The sequence below is a fragment of the Zonotrichia albicollis genome, chromosome 21 (assembly GCF_047830755.1).
Source record: "Zonotrichia albicollis isolate bZonAlb1 chromosome 21, bZonAlb1.hap1, whole genome shotgun sequence".
Lineage (NCBI taxonomy): Eukaryota > Metazoa > Chordata > Aves > Passeriformes > Passerellidae > Zonotrichia > Zonotrichia albicollis.
This window is the reverse complement of record NC_133839.1, coordinates 11,632,547-11,647,730: the sequence shown is the minus strand read 5'-3', so window position 1 is coordinate 11,647,730 and position 15,184 is coordinate 11,632,547. Positions and strand designations below refer to the sequence as shown.

Sequence of the window (15,184 nt, the reverse complement as noted above, 5' to 3'; positions counted from 1 at the left end):
GGGTAACTGAGATAAATAGGGGTGGGTCGAGAGCCCAAGAGGAGCCCCTGAGAACTGTGCTGCAGAGAAAGGAGAAGAGCCTGAGAGCTGGGACTGCAGCAAAGATTACAACAACTGGTGGCCCTGTGTGAAGACGAACGTGCAGCCAAACATCGAGAGAGAGAAGGTATGGAATCCCCCGGACAGCCGAGAGCTGTGGCAGCCTGAGAGCTGGGACTTTAGAATATCAGCCAGAGAGCTGGGACACTAGAAATGTAACAACAAGAAGTGGTAGAAGATAGGACAGCTGAGAGCTGTGGCAGCCTGAGAGCTGGAACTGTATGTGTATTGTAATCGTATAATTGTTAAAAGAAAAAGGGGAAATGTGGGGGCCTGAATATATGTTGTATTGTAATACCAGTGTGGTTCCAAGTTACTCTAAACGAGCTGCAGCTGCAGGGTCCTTAGTTGGGCAGCAGCTGTAGCTCGTGAAGGTAGCTGAGATAAATAGGGGTGGGTCAAGAGCCCAGGAGGAGCCCCTGAGAAGATAGAAAGGACTGTGCTGCAGAGAAAGGAGAAGAGCCCCAGCAGAGAGGGAAGAACAATGCTGCAGCGAAGATTACAACACAACATTGCAGCGAAGATTGCAACAACTGGTGACCCCGACGTGATGAAGAAAACACAACCAAACATTGAAAGAAGGTATGGAATCCCCCGGACAGCCGAGAGCTGTGGCAGCCTGAGAGCTGGGACTGTAGAATATAATATGGCCTTTGAATTAAGGTGCTGTAGCAGCAGAAAGCTGGAAGAATATGGCCTTTAAAGAAAAGAGCCTTGGAACATTTAAATACAGCCGAGAGCTGTGGCAGCCTGAGAGCTGGGACTGTATAGGGATATGTATATATTCTATGGTTGTATCTAAGACAGCTGAGAGCTGTGGCAGCCTGAATATATGTTGTATTGTAAGACCTATGTGGTTCTAAGTTACTCTAAACGAGCTGCAGCTGCAGGGTCCTTAGTTGGGCAGCAGCTGTGGCTTGTGAAGGTAACTGAGATAAATAGGGGTGGGTCAAGAGCCCAGGAGGAGCCCCTGAGAAGATAGAAAGGACTGTGCTGCAGAGAAAGGAGAAGAGCCCCAGCAGAGAGAGATGAGAACAACGCTGCAGCAAAGATTACAACAACTGGTGACCCCGACGTGATGAAGAAAACACAACCAAACATTGAAAGAAGGTATGGAATCCCCCGGACAGCCGAGAGCTGTGGCAGCCTGAGAGCTGGGACTGTATAGGGATATGTATATATTCTATGGTTGTATCTAAGACAGCTGAGAGCTGTGGCAGCCTGAGAGCTGGAACTGTATGTGTATTGTAATTCTATAATTGTTAAAAGAAAAGGGGGGAAATGTGGGGGCCTAACGCTGCAGCAAAGATTGCGACAATTGGTGACCCCGTGTGATGAGGTATGGAATCCCCTGGACAGCCTGAGAGCTGGGACTTTGGAATATCAGCCTGAGAGCTGGGACTTTGGAGTATCAGCCAGAGAGCTGGGACTATAGAAGATAAGACAGCCGAGAGCTGTGACAGCCTGAGAGCTGGAACTGTATGTATATTGTTATTGTGTAATTGTTAAAAGAAAAGGGGGGAAATGTGGGGGCCTGAATATATGTTGTATTGTAAGACCTATGTGGTTCTAAGTTACTCTAAACGAGCTGCAGCTGCAGGGTCCTTAGTTGGGCAGCAGCTGTGGCTTGTGAAGGTAACTGAGATAAATAGGGGTGGGTCGAGAGCCCAGGAGGAGCCCCTGAGAAGATAGGAAGGACTGTGCTGCAGAGAAAGGAGAAGAGCCCCAGCAGAGAGGGAAGAACAAAGCTGCAGCTAAGATTGCGACACCTGCAGGCCATGTGTCCCCTGTGTCCCTGCAGGCCATGTGTCCCCTGTGTCCCTGCAGGCCGTGTGTCCCCTGTCCCCGGTGTCCCTGCAGGCTCTGGGGTCGGTGTGGGACCCCGCCATGCTGCAGCGCTGACCCCCCACCTGCCCACGCCAGCCCTGGGTTAACACCGGTGTTTGCCGAGCCTCAGAAACTCAAACTGTTTATTTGCTCCCTGTAACTGAAGATGTCCCTCAGCACTGCAGAGGTTTCCTGGGAAAAGAGGTTTTTCAACAAATAAATAATTTCCCGGGTGGGGACGAGGACGGAGGAGCAGCTGCTGGCTGGCTGCAGGGCACGGCCCAGGGCTGGTGCTGCTGCAGAGGGAGCCCTGGCCCTGTGCCCTGGAACGCCTCCAGCAGGACCAGATGTTTCTGCCCAGCACAGCAGGACCGGCCCGGAGCGGATGGTGTCCGTGGGAGCTGGCAGCACCCACTCCTGGACCCCATTCTGCATCTGGGGGCTGGGGAGGAGGGGCTGCACGGGGGCAGAGGCAGATGTGAGCTGTATCATCACTGTCCTTTAGGATGGAAAACACCCTCAAGATCGAGTCCAACTGTAAACCAAATATTGCTGAGGAAAGCCTAGGACCCACCTCCCTTGGCTGGTGCTTGCTGCAATGGACAATCCCAGGTCTCCTAACGCTCCTGGCATTGCTCCTGTCACTGCTTCTGTCGCCTTCCTCCTCCAGGACAGTCCTTGGCTGCTGCCCCGAGCGCTGCCACTGGGCTGGCCCTGGTTTCTGCACACAGTGGGACACAGAGGGACAAGACAAGGGCTTTGTGGGCAGGGAGCTTGGGAGTGACCACCTGTGCCCGCCCTGGTACCCTGGGTGTGCCATGCCCACCCTGGAGCCCTTGGTGTGCTGTGCCCACCCCAGAGCCCTTGGTGTGCTATGCCCGCCCCAGAGCCCTTGGTGTGCTGTGCCCACCCCAGAGCCCTTGGTGTGCCATGCCCACTCTGGTGCCCTTGGTGTGCCATGCCCACTCCAGTGCCCTCGGTGTGCCATGCCCGGCACAGCGTGCTGGGGGAGCTGGCCCTGTGTTGCTGCGTGCGAGCAGCGTGTCTGGGGCAGCTGGGACCACAGACCCCGGGCTGTGAGGCCTGGCAGGAAAATGCCGTGTCCCGCTGGCCTCACAGATGGCCTGGGTCTGCCCGGGGCAGCCGCCCGCCTGCGCTGGCCCTGAATGCCTGAATGCCCGTTTTGTTGGCCACTCAGGGGGAGGACTGGCCCCACGCTGCCCTGGTCCCACTGCTCCATGAATGCGGGCAGTGTGTGCACACAGACACAGCTCCCGCCGGCCTGGGGGCGCTCAGGGCTGGGGGCTGCTGCCTTCTGGGGCTCCTGGCTCCCAGCCAGCCCGGCTGAGCATCCCTAGGGAGATGGAGACAGCCCCTGCAGCAGGCTGAGCAGAGCCCGGCCACGAGAGCCCCTGCTCTGTGCCATGCCATGCCATGCCATGCCATGCCATGCCATGCCATGCCATGCCATGCCATGCCGTGCCAGGGAAGGGGTGTGTGCAGGTGCACCCTGCCAGCCCCAGGGGCTGCCATGGCAAGGTGGGTGCTGTGGAGCTGGTGCTGCAAGCCTGGGAAAGGTTTCTGTTTCCACTGGTGAGTGAGTCAGTGGCGGCACCGCCAAGGCCGTGGCTCCCCTCCCTTCCCTCCGGCCACCACCCGCTGCCCAGCCCTTCCCACAGCTGCTCGGGGTCGTCAGCCTTGGCACCTGTGTCCCCATGTCACACCGCGTCCCTGCACCTCCCGCAGCTCCTGGAGACTGACCAGAGGCCCTGGTGGCACCGATGTTCTCCCACCAAACATGTCCCAGCATGGGCACGAATGGGTGCAGGCACAGCAAGAGGGCTGTGGGGCTGGCACTGAGCCTTCTGCTCCCCGGGGATGACCTGGGGGCTACTGGTGTGGCTGGGCACCATGTGCCAGGCAGAGCCCTCTGCCAAGCCCCTGGTCCTGGAGCCTGGCAGTGCCCAGACAGCTGAGCTGCGGGTGATCCAGGCAGAGGCAGCTTCTGGGGTGGAAGAAGCACTGAAGTTTTGGTGCACCCTCAGTGGTGCCAACAGACTGCAACCATGGCCAGAATGGCACCTGCCCACTGCACATCCTGCCCACCCAAAGACTGGCCAGCCCCGGCTCAGCTCAGCACTGGGCTGGCACCGTGGGGAGAGCAGGACGCCAGCAAGGAGGCAAAACCACCACAAACAAACCAGCCCGGCCAGTAACTGAGACGGGGCGGGGGGATCAGGGCTCGCTGCCCGGCTGCACCGAGCACAGGAGGAGATTTTGGGCACCAGAGCCACCTGCCCAGATGGCCTCAGCTGCCCTTCCCCAGGCGCCACATCGCTGTCACGGGGGCTTCGAGCACCACAGCCCCCCAGCATCCCTGTCTCAAGCTTCATTTGCTGCTTGCTGCTGAACTGAGAGATTTTAATCTTTTAATCACGTTATGAGCCGAGGTGGTGCCGGCCACGCACAGGAGGAATGTCTGGAAGTCAGCAGCTCCTGTCGCAGCGGGAGCCCATCCTGCCCCCACCCACACATCCCCACTTGGGGACCCCTGTCCTCCCCAGCCCGGCGTGTCCTGCGCTGAGCTGGGACCAGGACCAGCCTGGGGCCCGTGCCAGAGCAAGGATCGGCTCACAAAGAGCTGCCGGGGCTGGAGCTCCCCACCGCAGCCCGAACACAACGAGAGCTCTGACCGTGCGGGTTCCACTCCTCCCCTCCCGTGTTTTCTGAGCGAGGGGAGCAGAGGGGTGTCCGCAGCCCAGCCCAGCACAGCGCGGAGCCGCGGCAGCCCCTGCGGAAGAACAACAAAGCCCTGGAATTAGAGATGTGCTGGGAGTTTACTTTACCACAAAAAAATGTCAGAAATCCGTATTGTTTGTACAGGGATTTGCTGGGGATCGCTAGATAAAAGCCTGGCAGGGACCAGTCGGGGGGAAAAGTCGGCCGGCTCCTTTTTGGTGGCGAAAACCCACGGCCGAGAGAGGGGACAGTGCCTGGCCAGCGTGGGGGCTCGGGGCAGGGCAGGGGCAGGGACAGGGAGGGATAGGGACGGTGAGCACCCACCCTGCCCAGCTCCAGGACAAAAGAGAACACACGCAGCCCGTTCTCACATCTGTTATGTTTTAGTACTGCTCATGTCTAAAATGACCAAAACCAAGCCAAGCGCCACAGCCCCTCGCTCTGCCTCACACTGAGTGAGAGGCCCGAGGGTGCCCTGGCCAGTGCTGGGTGCGGGCAGGTGAGAGGGCAGGTGAGAGAGCAGGTGAGAGGGCAGGTGTAATGGCAGGTGAGAGGGCAGGTGAGAGCAAGGGTGTGGGCAGGTGAGAGGGCAGGTGAGAGGGCAGGTGTAATGAGGACAGGTGAGAGCAGGTGAGAGGGCAGGTGTGATGGCAGGTGAGAGGGCAGGTGTAAGGGCAGGTGAGAGAGCAGGTGAGAGGGCAGGTGTAATGAGGGCAGGTGAGAGGGCAGGTGTGCGCGTTTCTGTGCAGGCAGGACACCCCAGGCAGGCTCCTCCCTGCCTGCTGCCAAAGGGGACTTGCGCAGCTCCAGTGAATGCATTTAAATAACAAACTCATGATCAGCAAAAGCAAAGGCATCTTAACCACACTTCCTAAAATAGCGACTGGCACCTGTTCCGGGCGCCGGGCAGTGGGGGGCCCGCGGGGCTGTCCCGGCCCTGGCACAGCTGGCAGCGCTGGAGGGCACACGCGGTGCCCGGGCTGGGGGCAGCGCAGGAGGCGCTCGGGGCGCTGCTGCAGGGCGGGCGGGCGGTGCCAGCAGCGGCAGAGCCATGCGGGGCTGGGCTCCTCCGTGTCCCCGGGAAGGCGAGGCTGGCCGAGCTGCCACGGCCCCGGGGCCACGTTGTCACAGGGGTGGGTGTCTGCTGCTGGGGGCTGCTCTGACGGGCTCCCCATGCCCTGCAGCACGGTGGGCACGGGGCAGGTGGTGGCCAGAGCAGATGGGGAAGCTTTTGAGGGGGAAGCCGGGCTCTTGCCACAGCCCTGGCTGGAGTGGGGGTGCCAGGGCCAGGCTGCGTCAGGGTGCCCCAGGCAGGGTGGGTGCAGGAGTGCAGAGGGACCCGCCCGGGCACTCAGACCACGAAGCTGAGCCCGTAGGTCATCTGATGGCCGTTGTCCCAGGCATAGAGCACCTTTTCCTTGGGGTTGTAGTCGACCTGCGTGGTGAAGGAGTAGTGGTTGAGGAAGGGCAGCCGGAGCTCTGCCTCCGTGTCCGTGTGCGTGTCGAAGGCATAGGAGATCTGCCCTTCCTTCTGGCTGTAGGTGTCCACAGCATAGAGGATGCCACAGATGATGAAGCAGTTCCCGTAGGTGTTGCGCTTCAGCCCCGTCTTCCAGGTGGTTTCCTTGCGCACCGAGAGGTCCACGGGGTCCAGCCGGCTGAGGACGATCACCTCCTGCTGGGAGTAGTCATAGTCCACCGAGGGGTAGATGACCCAGAGCCCGCTCTCATCCACGGCGAAGTCGATGTCCGAGTGGCCCCTCCACTTCCAGGGCGTGGTGTCCTCGTACACCACATCGTGGAGCTGCGCCCAGCCCGCCACGTAGCGCTCCTTCAGGTCGTACTTGATGATGTTCTTGGTGAAGGCTCGGTTGTAGTAGAAGGCCCCCCTGTACACCACGTGCCCCGTGCCAATCCAGTTGTAGGGCAGCTTGTAGAGGTTGCTCCAGCGGCCTGTGGGTGGGTGGGAGAGGTGTTGGGACCCTCCACAGCCCAGGGGTCCCATGCACGACGGCCAGAGCATGCCGGCAGCAGAAGGGGCCTTGTGTCACCCTTGTTGCCCTCTGGGTGCTCCCCTCAGCTGCCCACCGCCCCAGGGCCCAGCACAGCTGGTGTCACCCACCTAGGGGCAGCCAGGGCCCCTGTGCCCGCTCGCCCCTCACCCTGCTTGAAGCTGTCGAGGCTCCTGAACTCCACCAGGCTGTTGCCATAGTAGTAGTTGGTGACGTAGATGCGGTCATCCTTGGCTGCCGGGTCCTTCATCCAGGCCCCCTCGTTGCGCCCGTAGCTGTGGTGCTCCCTGGGGGGCTGCACGGCCTCGATGGTGCCTTCGCACTCTGCCTCCTTCACTGGGTGCGAGGGGGAGGAAGAGGAAGGCTTACCCCTGCCCTGGCACCCGACCCCTGCTCCGTCCCTGCGGCAGATTCCTGCTGGCTTAGGTTGGCAGGGCACCGGGACTGCGGGGCTGGGTGCCCTCCAGGCTGGGTGCCCCCTGCCAGCCGCCCCTGTCACCCACCTCTGTTGGGCGTCTCGGGGTCCCCGGTGCTGTCGGTGCCCTGCCCGGGGGCGCTGCGGGCGGTGCTGCGGGGCACCGGGGCGGTGCTGGGCACGGCCGTGCTGCCGGGCACGGGGCTCTCCGTCTGTGCAACAGCCCGGGCCGGGGTGCCCTCGGCTGGGGCGGGCGAGGGGGCCCTGTCCTCCTGCTGCTCTGGCACGGCCGCCCCTCTCACAGGGCTCTCTGTGGGGGGACGAGCCGGGGGTCAGTGCGTTTGTGGGGCCGGGGGTCAGTGCGTTTGCAGGGCTGGGGGTCAGTGTGTTTGCGGGGCCGGGGGTCAGTGTGTTTGCAGGGTTGGGGGTCAGTGCATTTGTGGGGCCGGGGGTCAGTGTGTTTGCAGGGCCGGGGGTCAGTGCATTTGCGGGGCCGGGGGTCAGTGCGTGTGCAGGGCCGGGGGTCAGTGCATTTGCGGGGCCGGGGGTCAGTGCATTTGCGGGGCCGGGGGTCAGTGTGTTTGCGGGGCCGGGGGTCAGTGCGGTTGCGGGGCCGGGGGTCAGTGCGGTTGCAGGGTCAGGCCCTGGCCCCCCCTCGGTGAGGGGTGCCCTCCCAGCCCCCATCCCTGCCCTGCCCAGACTCACCGCGGCTCCCGGCCGGACCCTCCGCCGCTCCCTGCCCGACCTTGTAGTAGGTGATGCCCCGGACCACAGTCTGCTGCTGCGCCAGGGGCTTGGGCTTGGCCGTGGGCTGTGACCCCGCCTTGGCCTTGGTGTTCTCCTTTTTGGGCTTTTCGGGCTTCAGCGGCTTCTCCTTGGGCGCTCGGGGGGCTGCCCTGTCCCCCAGGGCCTTGCGGGGGCTGGGGTACCGTCCTGCCTCCTTCTCCCGGCCCCCTGTCGTGTCCTGGGGGGCACAGCCTGGTCAGACCCCCTGCCCTCCCATGCCCTCCTCTTCTCTGCCACGTCTGTGCCAGGCAAAGGGCACAGGCACCAGCCCAGGGTTACCCCAAGGATCCTCCCCAAGTCTGGGGGAGCCTGGCCTTGCCTGGCAGCACCCGCTGTGCCTGCATGGGGCTGGGCCCCGGGGTACCTGTGCCTTGGGGTACCTGTGCCTCGGGGCACCTCTGCCTTGGGGCACCTCTGCCTTGGGGTTCCTGTGCCTTGGGGCACCTCTGCCTCGGGGTACCTGTGCCTTGCTCTCGGGGATGGCAGCCGCGTCCTTCTGCAGCAGCTGGTAGCCCAGGTTGGAGATCTCCTTCTTGATGCTGATCATGATGTCAGAGTAGTTCTCGTAGCGTTTCATCTGGTCAGTGAGGTGCTGGACGCTCTCCTTCATGAAGTCGTTCTCCCTGCTCAGGTTGGTCTTGATGGTCTGCAGGAGAGGAGAGGAGAGGCTGGAGCCCCACTCAGGGGCTCACAGAGCTCCTGAGCTGTGCAAGGGGGAGCACTGCGGGCATGGGGCTGCTGGAGCTCGCTCACCTCCTCCAGCGTGTTCATCTGCGCCACCACCTTGCTGATGTAGGAGTGCACCTTCATCAGGTCCATGCTGTACAGCGTTCCCTCCAGCAGGTCCACCATGGCCTGCAGCTGCAGGGGGACACAGGGATGGGGCCTGGGGTAAGGGCTGGGGCACAGGGCACGGGGCACGGGCACGGGAATGATGGCACAGCATCGGGAGGGGGCCTGGCCCCAGTCCCACCACAGCACAGATACCTTGAAGAGCTCGGGGGCCTGCTTCTTCAGCTTCTCCATCTTCCACTCGTTCTCGCAGGGGTTGAGCGAGGAGGGCGGCGCGGTGCAGGAGCACCGGCAGTCAGCCCCCGAGCTCACCGTCTCCACGGTGTAGAAATCCTCCACGCGCGCGCTGCCGCTCCGGACGCGGCTGCAGGCGTCCCTGCTCAGCGGCCGCAGGATGCACTTGCAGCGGCAGTCGGAGCCCTCGGACGTCATCCGGACCTGGTCCACGTCCCCCAGAGCCTGCGGGACATGCCATGAGCCCGGTGCCCACCCAGGTGTCCTGCAGAGCCAGCCCCAGCACACCAACACAGCCAACCCCTCACTGTGCTTGCCCACAGATCTCCCTGTGCCCCTGGCTGTGCCCAAAGGAGAGAGGCACTGCCTAGGCCAGAGCACCCTGTCCCACCGCTCTGCAGCCGGGCTGGCAGTGACAAAGCCCAGGGACCTGCTCATCCCTGCAGTGCTTTGTGGCCCAGGTACTTCAGTCTCATTTCCCTGGCTGCTTCCCAGCCTCCAGCAAGACCTCAGTGAGCAGGGATGGTGCAAGAACACCCAGCAGTGCCTCAGAGAGCAGGGATGGTGCAAGAACACCCAGCAGTGCCTGTTTGAGCAGGGATGGTGGCAAGAACACCCAGCAGTGCCTCAGAGAGCAGGGATGGTGCAAGAACACCCAGCAGTGCCTGTGTGAGCAGGGATGGTGGCAAGAACACCCAGCAGTGCCTGTGTGAGCAGGGATGGTGCAAGAACACCCAGCAGTGCCTGTGTGAGCAGGGATGGTGGCAAGAACACCCAGCACTGTCTGTGTGAGTAGGGATGGTGCAAGAACACCCAGCAGTGCCTCAGAGAGCAGGGATGGTGCAAGAACACCCAGCAGTGCCTGTGTGAGCAGGGATGGTGGCAAGAACACCCAGCAGTGTCTGTGTGAGCAGGGATGGTGCAAGAACACCCAGCAGTGCCTCAGAGAGCAGGGATGGTGCAAGAACACCCAGCAGTGCCTGTGTGAGCAGGGATGGTGGCAAGAACACCCAGCACTGTCTGTGTGAGTAGGGATGGTGCAAGAACACCCAGCAGTGCCTCAGAGAGCAGGGATGGTGTAAGAACACCCAGCAGTGTCTGTGTGAGCAGGGATGGTGCAAGAACACCCAGCAGTGCCTGTGTGAGCAGGGATGGTGGCAAGAACACCCAGCAGTGTCTGTGTGAGCAGGGATGGTGCAAGAACACCCAGCAGTGCCTCAGAGAGCAGGGATGGTGGCAAGGACACCCAGCAGTGCCTGTGTGAGCAGGGATGGTGGCAAGAACACCCAGCAGTGTCCCTGTGCCCCCACGGCGGCTCGGAGCCCACACAGGGTCCCTTGTCTGTGGTGACACGCAGCCACCTCGGGGTGAGCTCGGCCCCTCAGTCTGCCGCGATGGCCCGAGGCACAGGCTCAAGGACTCCCTTGTTTCCACACATGGCCCTGATTCACGCCGCAGAGCCCAGGGTGCTTTTCGGCCGGTTTAGCTCATTTCTCCCGCTGTGCTCAGGAACAGGGGAGCTGAGTCCCTCCCAGCCCCTGCCACCGGCCGTGCACCTGCGGGGACCCCAGGGCTGGCAGGAGCGTGGCCAGGCAGCTCTGGTTGTCCCACGGGTGGGGATGTGCCTGCTCCGAGCACCCCGGAGGGTGGGAGAGCGGGGAGAGGCAGAGCGGTGACCCCGCAGGGAGAGGGCTCTGCCCACAGGGACTCTGACTCATCCTGGGAAACAGAACGGTGGCAGAGCTGGGAAACGAGCTGAGCTCTGGCTCCCGGTCCTCCCCGGACCGCAGCGGAGCACAGAGCGGCGTGGGAAAGGGCAGAGGCCCGCGGGCTCCATGTCCTGCCCCAAGGCAGCGCCCAGGGCCGGACAGGGATGGATCCTCCGGCTGTGCTGCGGCACCGGGGCTCCCTGAGCTGGGCACGGACCCCGGCTCCCCACAGCCCACAGGGGCCAGGGGCTTCCCCCCCTTTCTGAAGGGCTGCAAACCCTCACACATTTTGCATTTCAAAAAACCCTCTTTCGTTCAAAGGGAAACCAGGTCCTGCTGGCTGAAGGGAACACCAGGACGCCAAAGGGCTGTAAATTGAGCAGAATCTAATCAAGCTCTCAGCAGGGAGCGGGGCAGGGACCCCTCCCCAAACACCACCTCGCAAGTCCCCGGGGCCCCTGACCTCCCCCACGGCCACTGGCGCTTGTGCAAACAGGCAGGACGGCTCCCAGCCCGGCCACACACCCAGCAGCGCCCGGAGCTGGGCTGTGCTCGGGGACAGTGTCCATCCGTGTGCTGCCCGCCGAGCTCACATCCCCGCGGGAATCCCTGGGAGATGCTCCCCACTGCAGGCCCGCCTCAGGTCCGAGCTGGGCTCCCCCGTTCCAGAGCAGCAGCCCCCGGTGAAGGCGCCGCTGCTGCTGGAGCCCATCCCAGCCGGGCACAGCTGTGACCCCACCGGCTGTGACCCCCCTGCTCCCAGCGCCTTCTGCAGGGCAGCGCTGCAGGAAGCTCGTTCTGCGGGAGCAGGGGACCCTGGCTGTGCATCCCCTCCTGTGACACTGACAGCGGGGAGGTGTCCGAGGCACAGAACCTCTCCAGGGCACGAAGGACCGGCCCCTTCCCCGAGACCCGCCCGGCTCCGGCCGCGTCCGTGCCGCGGGGGCAAACGCGCTGCGGGTGTCAGCACCGAGCCCGGGCCGCCGCCCACCTTCAGCGGGGCCGTAACGCTAAACCTCGCTGCGCCGTCTGCCAGCTTCCCTAAACAGGAACTGCATGCTCTATTTATACAGAAAAGCCCATAAGCAAGGAAGTATTAAAACCAGGCTCCCACGCGGGGAGCCTCTGTGAGGGTCCGCGGTACCTCGGCCGGTGCCCTCTGTGAGCCCGTGCCCGGCTGTGCCCGGCTCTGCAGGGACAGCCCACGCCAGGGCACCACAGACCCTCTCCCAGCAGCACACAGGTGGTTGGGGATGTGGGTGCAGAGGGCAGCCCGTGCTGCTCTGCTTTCTGCAGGTGGGAATCTGTGAGCTCCCCAAGAAACCCGCGATGGGGCTGATGCAGCCCTGCAGGGCTCTGCTGATTCCTTCCCTGGGTCCCCCACTCGCCGCAGACTCCAGCCCAGGCTGCTGCAGCCTCTCCTCCCAGCGGGTCCCTGTCCCCGGGGCTGCACACCCATGGCTGCTGTGGGAAAGTGTCCCTGCACTTTGCTGAGGGTTTCCTCACTGCGAGTTTTATGAGCTGGGTAATTTTCCCTGTTTCCGGGACCTCTTGCAAGAGCATCCATGTGAGCACAGAGTTTGTGACATTATTTGGAGAAAGCGGGACCTTTGACAGTGACCCTTGGCCAGCTTTAAAGCTGTCCTTTGGCTGCTGCCAGAGGACTCGTCTCGGAGGAAAACACGCTGTGTTGATAAGCTGTGGCACAGCACGCCTCTGGCACAGCTGCCGGGAGGCATGTCCCCGTCACGGGAGGGAAACCATGTCACCCTCCTCTTCCTCCTCCTCCCAGGCTTGGCACAAGGTGTCAAACACGTCCTGCAGCTGAGGCAGAACGGGGCTGGCAGGGCTGGGCCGTGGCTGACGGGGGCCAGGCCCCGGCGCTGGCGCTGCTTGGGCGTCCCGTGTCAGTCATGGGGACACAGCCGTGCCAAGCGTTTGTGTGGCACACGCATGCCCGCCGATGCGATCTCATCGGGAAAACGCCTCTGAGCACAGCAGGCAGCACCTGCGGGCAGGGAGACGGCACCGCGTGGATCGCCGAGTCCTGCCAGCATCACCCCTGGCACCCCGCCGGGAACCCCAGCAACAGGGCATTCCAGGCTTTGGATATCTGTTCCAAGCTAAGTGCTGCCCGACAACAGCTGCGTTAGCGCCGTTTCCCACCAAATGTCTTGGAAAATCCTGTCGTCTTAACACTGGGTGATCCTAGCAGTAGATGCTCCCACCACCATTGCTCTGGGCTGGGTCCCGGTGTCCCGGCCCCGCTACGGCCACTGACCCCGTGGGAGACGTCTTCCAGCTGGAACCGAGGGCTCCTGAGGCACGGGGGAGGCGGGTTCCCCCCGCTGCCGGTGCCGCTCCCGCTCCCCATCCCCGCGGGGAAGGCTTGTCTGGGCTGCTCTCTCTGGCACGGAGTCGCTCATTGCAGCGCCCATCACCGCAGCGCCAGGGCTTGGGCACCTTCCAGCCGCTGAACGCGCCCGCAGCGCGGGTCACTGCCTGCGCCGAACCCCCGCCCGCTGGGAGCACCGGCACCCGAACCGGGACCCCTCCCGGGACCCCCGCCCGCCGCCCGTGTCCGGCCGCGCCCCCGCCGCTCCGCCCGGGCACAGAGAGCAGCGACCGCCGGGGACACCGGGCCGGCCCCGCAGCGACGGGGCTGCCCCTGCCCGCTCCGACCCCCGCCGTGACCTCTCCCGGCCACGATCGCGATCCCGGTCCCGACCCCAGTCGCTGCCGGTCCGGCCCGTCCTTACCGTAGCGGCGCCGCGCACCGCGGCCAGCGCCGGGAGCAGGAGCGCGGGGAGCAGCAGCGCCCGCATGGCGAGAGCGGCGGTGACCGCCCGCACCGAGCGCCGCTCCGCCCGGCCCGGCCCGGCCCGTCCCGTCCCGGCGGCGGGGAGGAGCCGCCCGTCCCGTCCGCCCGTCCGTCCCGTCCCGCCCCGCCCCGTCCCGCCGGCGGCACCGGCCCCAGCAGCGGCGCGGGGGCGGCGCGTTCCCCCGGGTGGAGCTGGCCGTGCCCGCCCCGGGGCTGCCGCCGCACCGGGGCTGCCGGTGCCCCGTGCGGGGCTGCCCGTCCCTCCCCGGGCTGGCCGGTCCCCCCCTCCGAGCGGGAGGCGGTGTCCCCGGGCAGGCGGCCCGGACCCCCGCCGGGCTGTGCGCTTTCCCCGGGCTATGCCCCGTGCCCGGTTTCGCCCCTCTCGCGGTGCCCCGTGCCCGGTGCCCGGTTCCCCTCTCCCGGCGCCGCGGGCAGCGCTCGGGGCCCGGCCGCCTGGTGCCCCCTGGCGCCCCGCCGCTCCCGGTGCACCGGCCCGGGGCAGCCCGCGGGGCGGGGCGGGGCGGGGGCTCGGGGCGGGCCGGGGGCGCGGCCGTCGGGGCCGGGCCCGGCTCCCCGCGGGCGGCGCTCGGACTACGGCTCCCGTGGTGCCCCGGGGGGGCGGGGCGCGGCCGGCCCGGCCGAGCGCGGCGCGGCCCTGGCTGTCAGCAGCGCCCGAGCGGCCATGGGGCAGCGCGGCCGCCGGGGCCGCTGAGACCGCCGAGCCCCGGCCCGGCCCGGCCCGGCGCGGCCCCGGCGCCGCCATGGAGCTGGAGCCGCCCGCGGAGCTGCCGGAGCCCCGCGCCGCCAGCAAGGGGCCGCCCCGCAGCGGTGAGTGCAGAGCGAGGGGTCCGGGCGGGCCGGGGTTCGGGGCCGGCGGTACCGGGGGGCTCCGCCTGCCCGATGCGGGCCCGCAACTTTCCGCGACCGCGGGGCGCAACAAAGGGCCGTGCCCGCCCTGCCCGGTGCCCGGGCCGGGGCCGGGACCCGCTCGGGGACACGCGGGGGTCGCCGCCCGCAGCGGTGCCCGGGGCCGGGCCGGCGTGCCCCGCGGATCTCGCCCGCCCGGCAGGAATCGCCTTTGCCCCGCTGCTCCAGGGCCCGCGGGGAGCGTGCGGCGGAGCGGGGCCGCTGCCGGCTCGGGCCGGGCGCGCCGGGGCTGTCCCGGTACCGGCGCCGCGTCCCGGCCGTGCCCCGCGGCTGCTCCCGGTGCCCCGCGGGTGTCTCGGCTCAGCCCCGGAGCCGGTCCCTGCCCGGGTTTATGGGCACCATTTGGGACCCTTTTACACTTCCCGTATGCAGATGCCGCATCTGCACTTGAATGTCCCTGCCAATTTTTATGGTTTACAATTGCATTTTACCATCTTAAGGTACTCGGGTTCTCTACAAAGGGTTTGCTCAGACAAAAGAGGCTTTTTATCAGCAGCATCCTCGGTTTTCGAGATACGGGCGGTACCGAAAGATAGGCGGTGTGGGAAGGGCAGAAATGGGCATTGCTGTAAGCGCCCCGATGTGTAACGTGGAGTTGTCCCTGGAAGCGCTTTATTCCTCCTCGCTTAATTAGATGTCCAATTGGATGAAAGACACTTAATACTCTTAGATACTTTAATAACACTCTAATAACACTCTTAATGCTTTAATATAGCTTTAATACTTTTTGAACTTTCTGATTTAATTTGTGAAGTGTCTGTTGCTTTAGTGTCCCTAAGAGCACAACAATATTAATGCCTTGTCCACATTTGCTATTTTTCCC

At 64.4% G+C, this 15,184-nt stretch overlaps 2 protein-coding genes across 4 annotated transcripts in view; one reads left to right on the top strand and one right to left on the bottom strand.

Annotated features, from left to right (window-relative positions):
* Positions 1-4,744: 4,744 nt before the first annotated feature.
* Positions 4,745-13,555, bottom strand: OLFML2A (olfactomedin like 2A). Its single transcript, XM_074555980.1, has 8 exons — positions 13,373-13,555; positions 8,866-9,129; positions 8,632-8,739; positions 8,339-8,524; positions 7,798-8,056; positions 7,181-7,402; positions 6,828-7,013; positions 4,745-6,618 (listed from the first exon to the last, which is right to left on the bottom strand). Exons 1-8 carry the CDS (start codon positions 13,436-13,438, stop codon positions 6,017-6,019), a joined length of 1,893 nt encoding a protein of 630 aa, XP_074412081.1. The 5' UTR covers positions 13,439-13,555; the 3' UTR covers positions 4,745-6,016.
* Positions 13,425-15,184, top strand: part of NR6A1 (nuclear receptor subfamily 6 group A member 1) — a 72,703-nt gene continuing 70,943 nt past the window's right edge. For all 3 annotated transcript variants that reach the window (XM_074555977.1, XM_074555976.1, XM_074555978.1), the window contains exon 1: positions 13,425-14,262. In XM_074555977.1, coding sequence (XP_074412078.1) covers positions 13,437-14,262 — 826 coding nt within the window. In that variant the 5' untranslated portion in view covers positions 13,425-13,436. The remainder of the gene's footprint in view (positions 14,263-15,184) is intronic.

Excerpts from the sequence above, each read along its gene's own strand:
- OLFML2A (XM_074555980.1), bottom strand. The coding sequence starts at position 13,438 with ATGCGGGCGCTGCTGCTCCCCGCGCTCCTGCTCCCGGCGCTGGCCGCG. Across the intron at positions 7,403-7,797 it reads GGGTCCGGCCGGGAGCCGCG|AGAGCCCTGTGAGAGGGGCG; the intron begins GTGAGTCTGGGC and ends GTCCCCCCACAG. Across the intron at positions 7,014-7,180 it reads CCCCGAGACGCCCAACAGAG|TGAAGGAGGCAGAGTGCGAA; the intron begins GTGGGTGACAGG and ends CCTCGCACCCAG.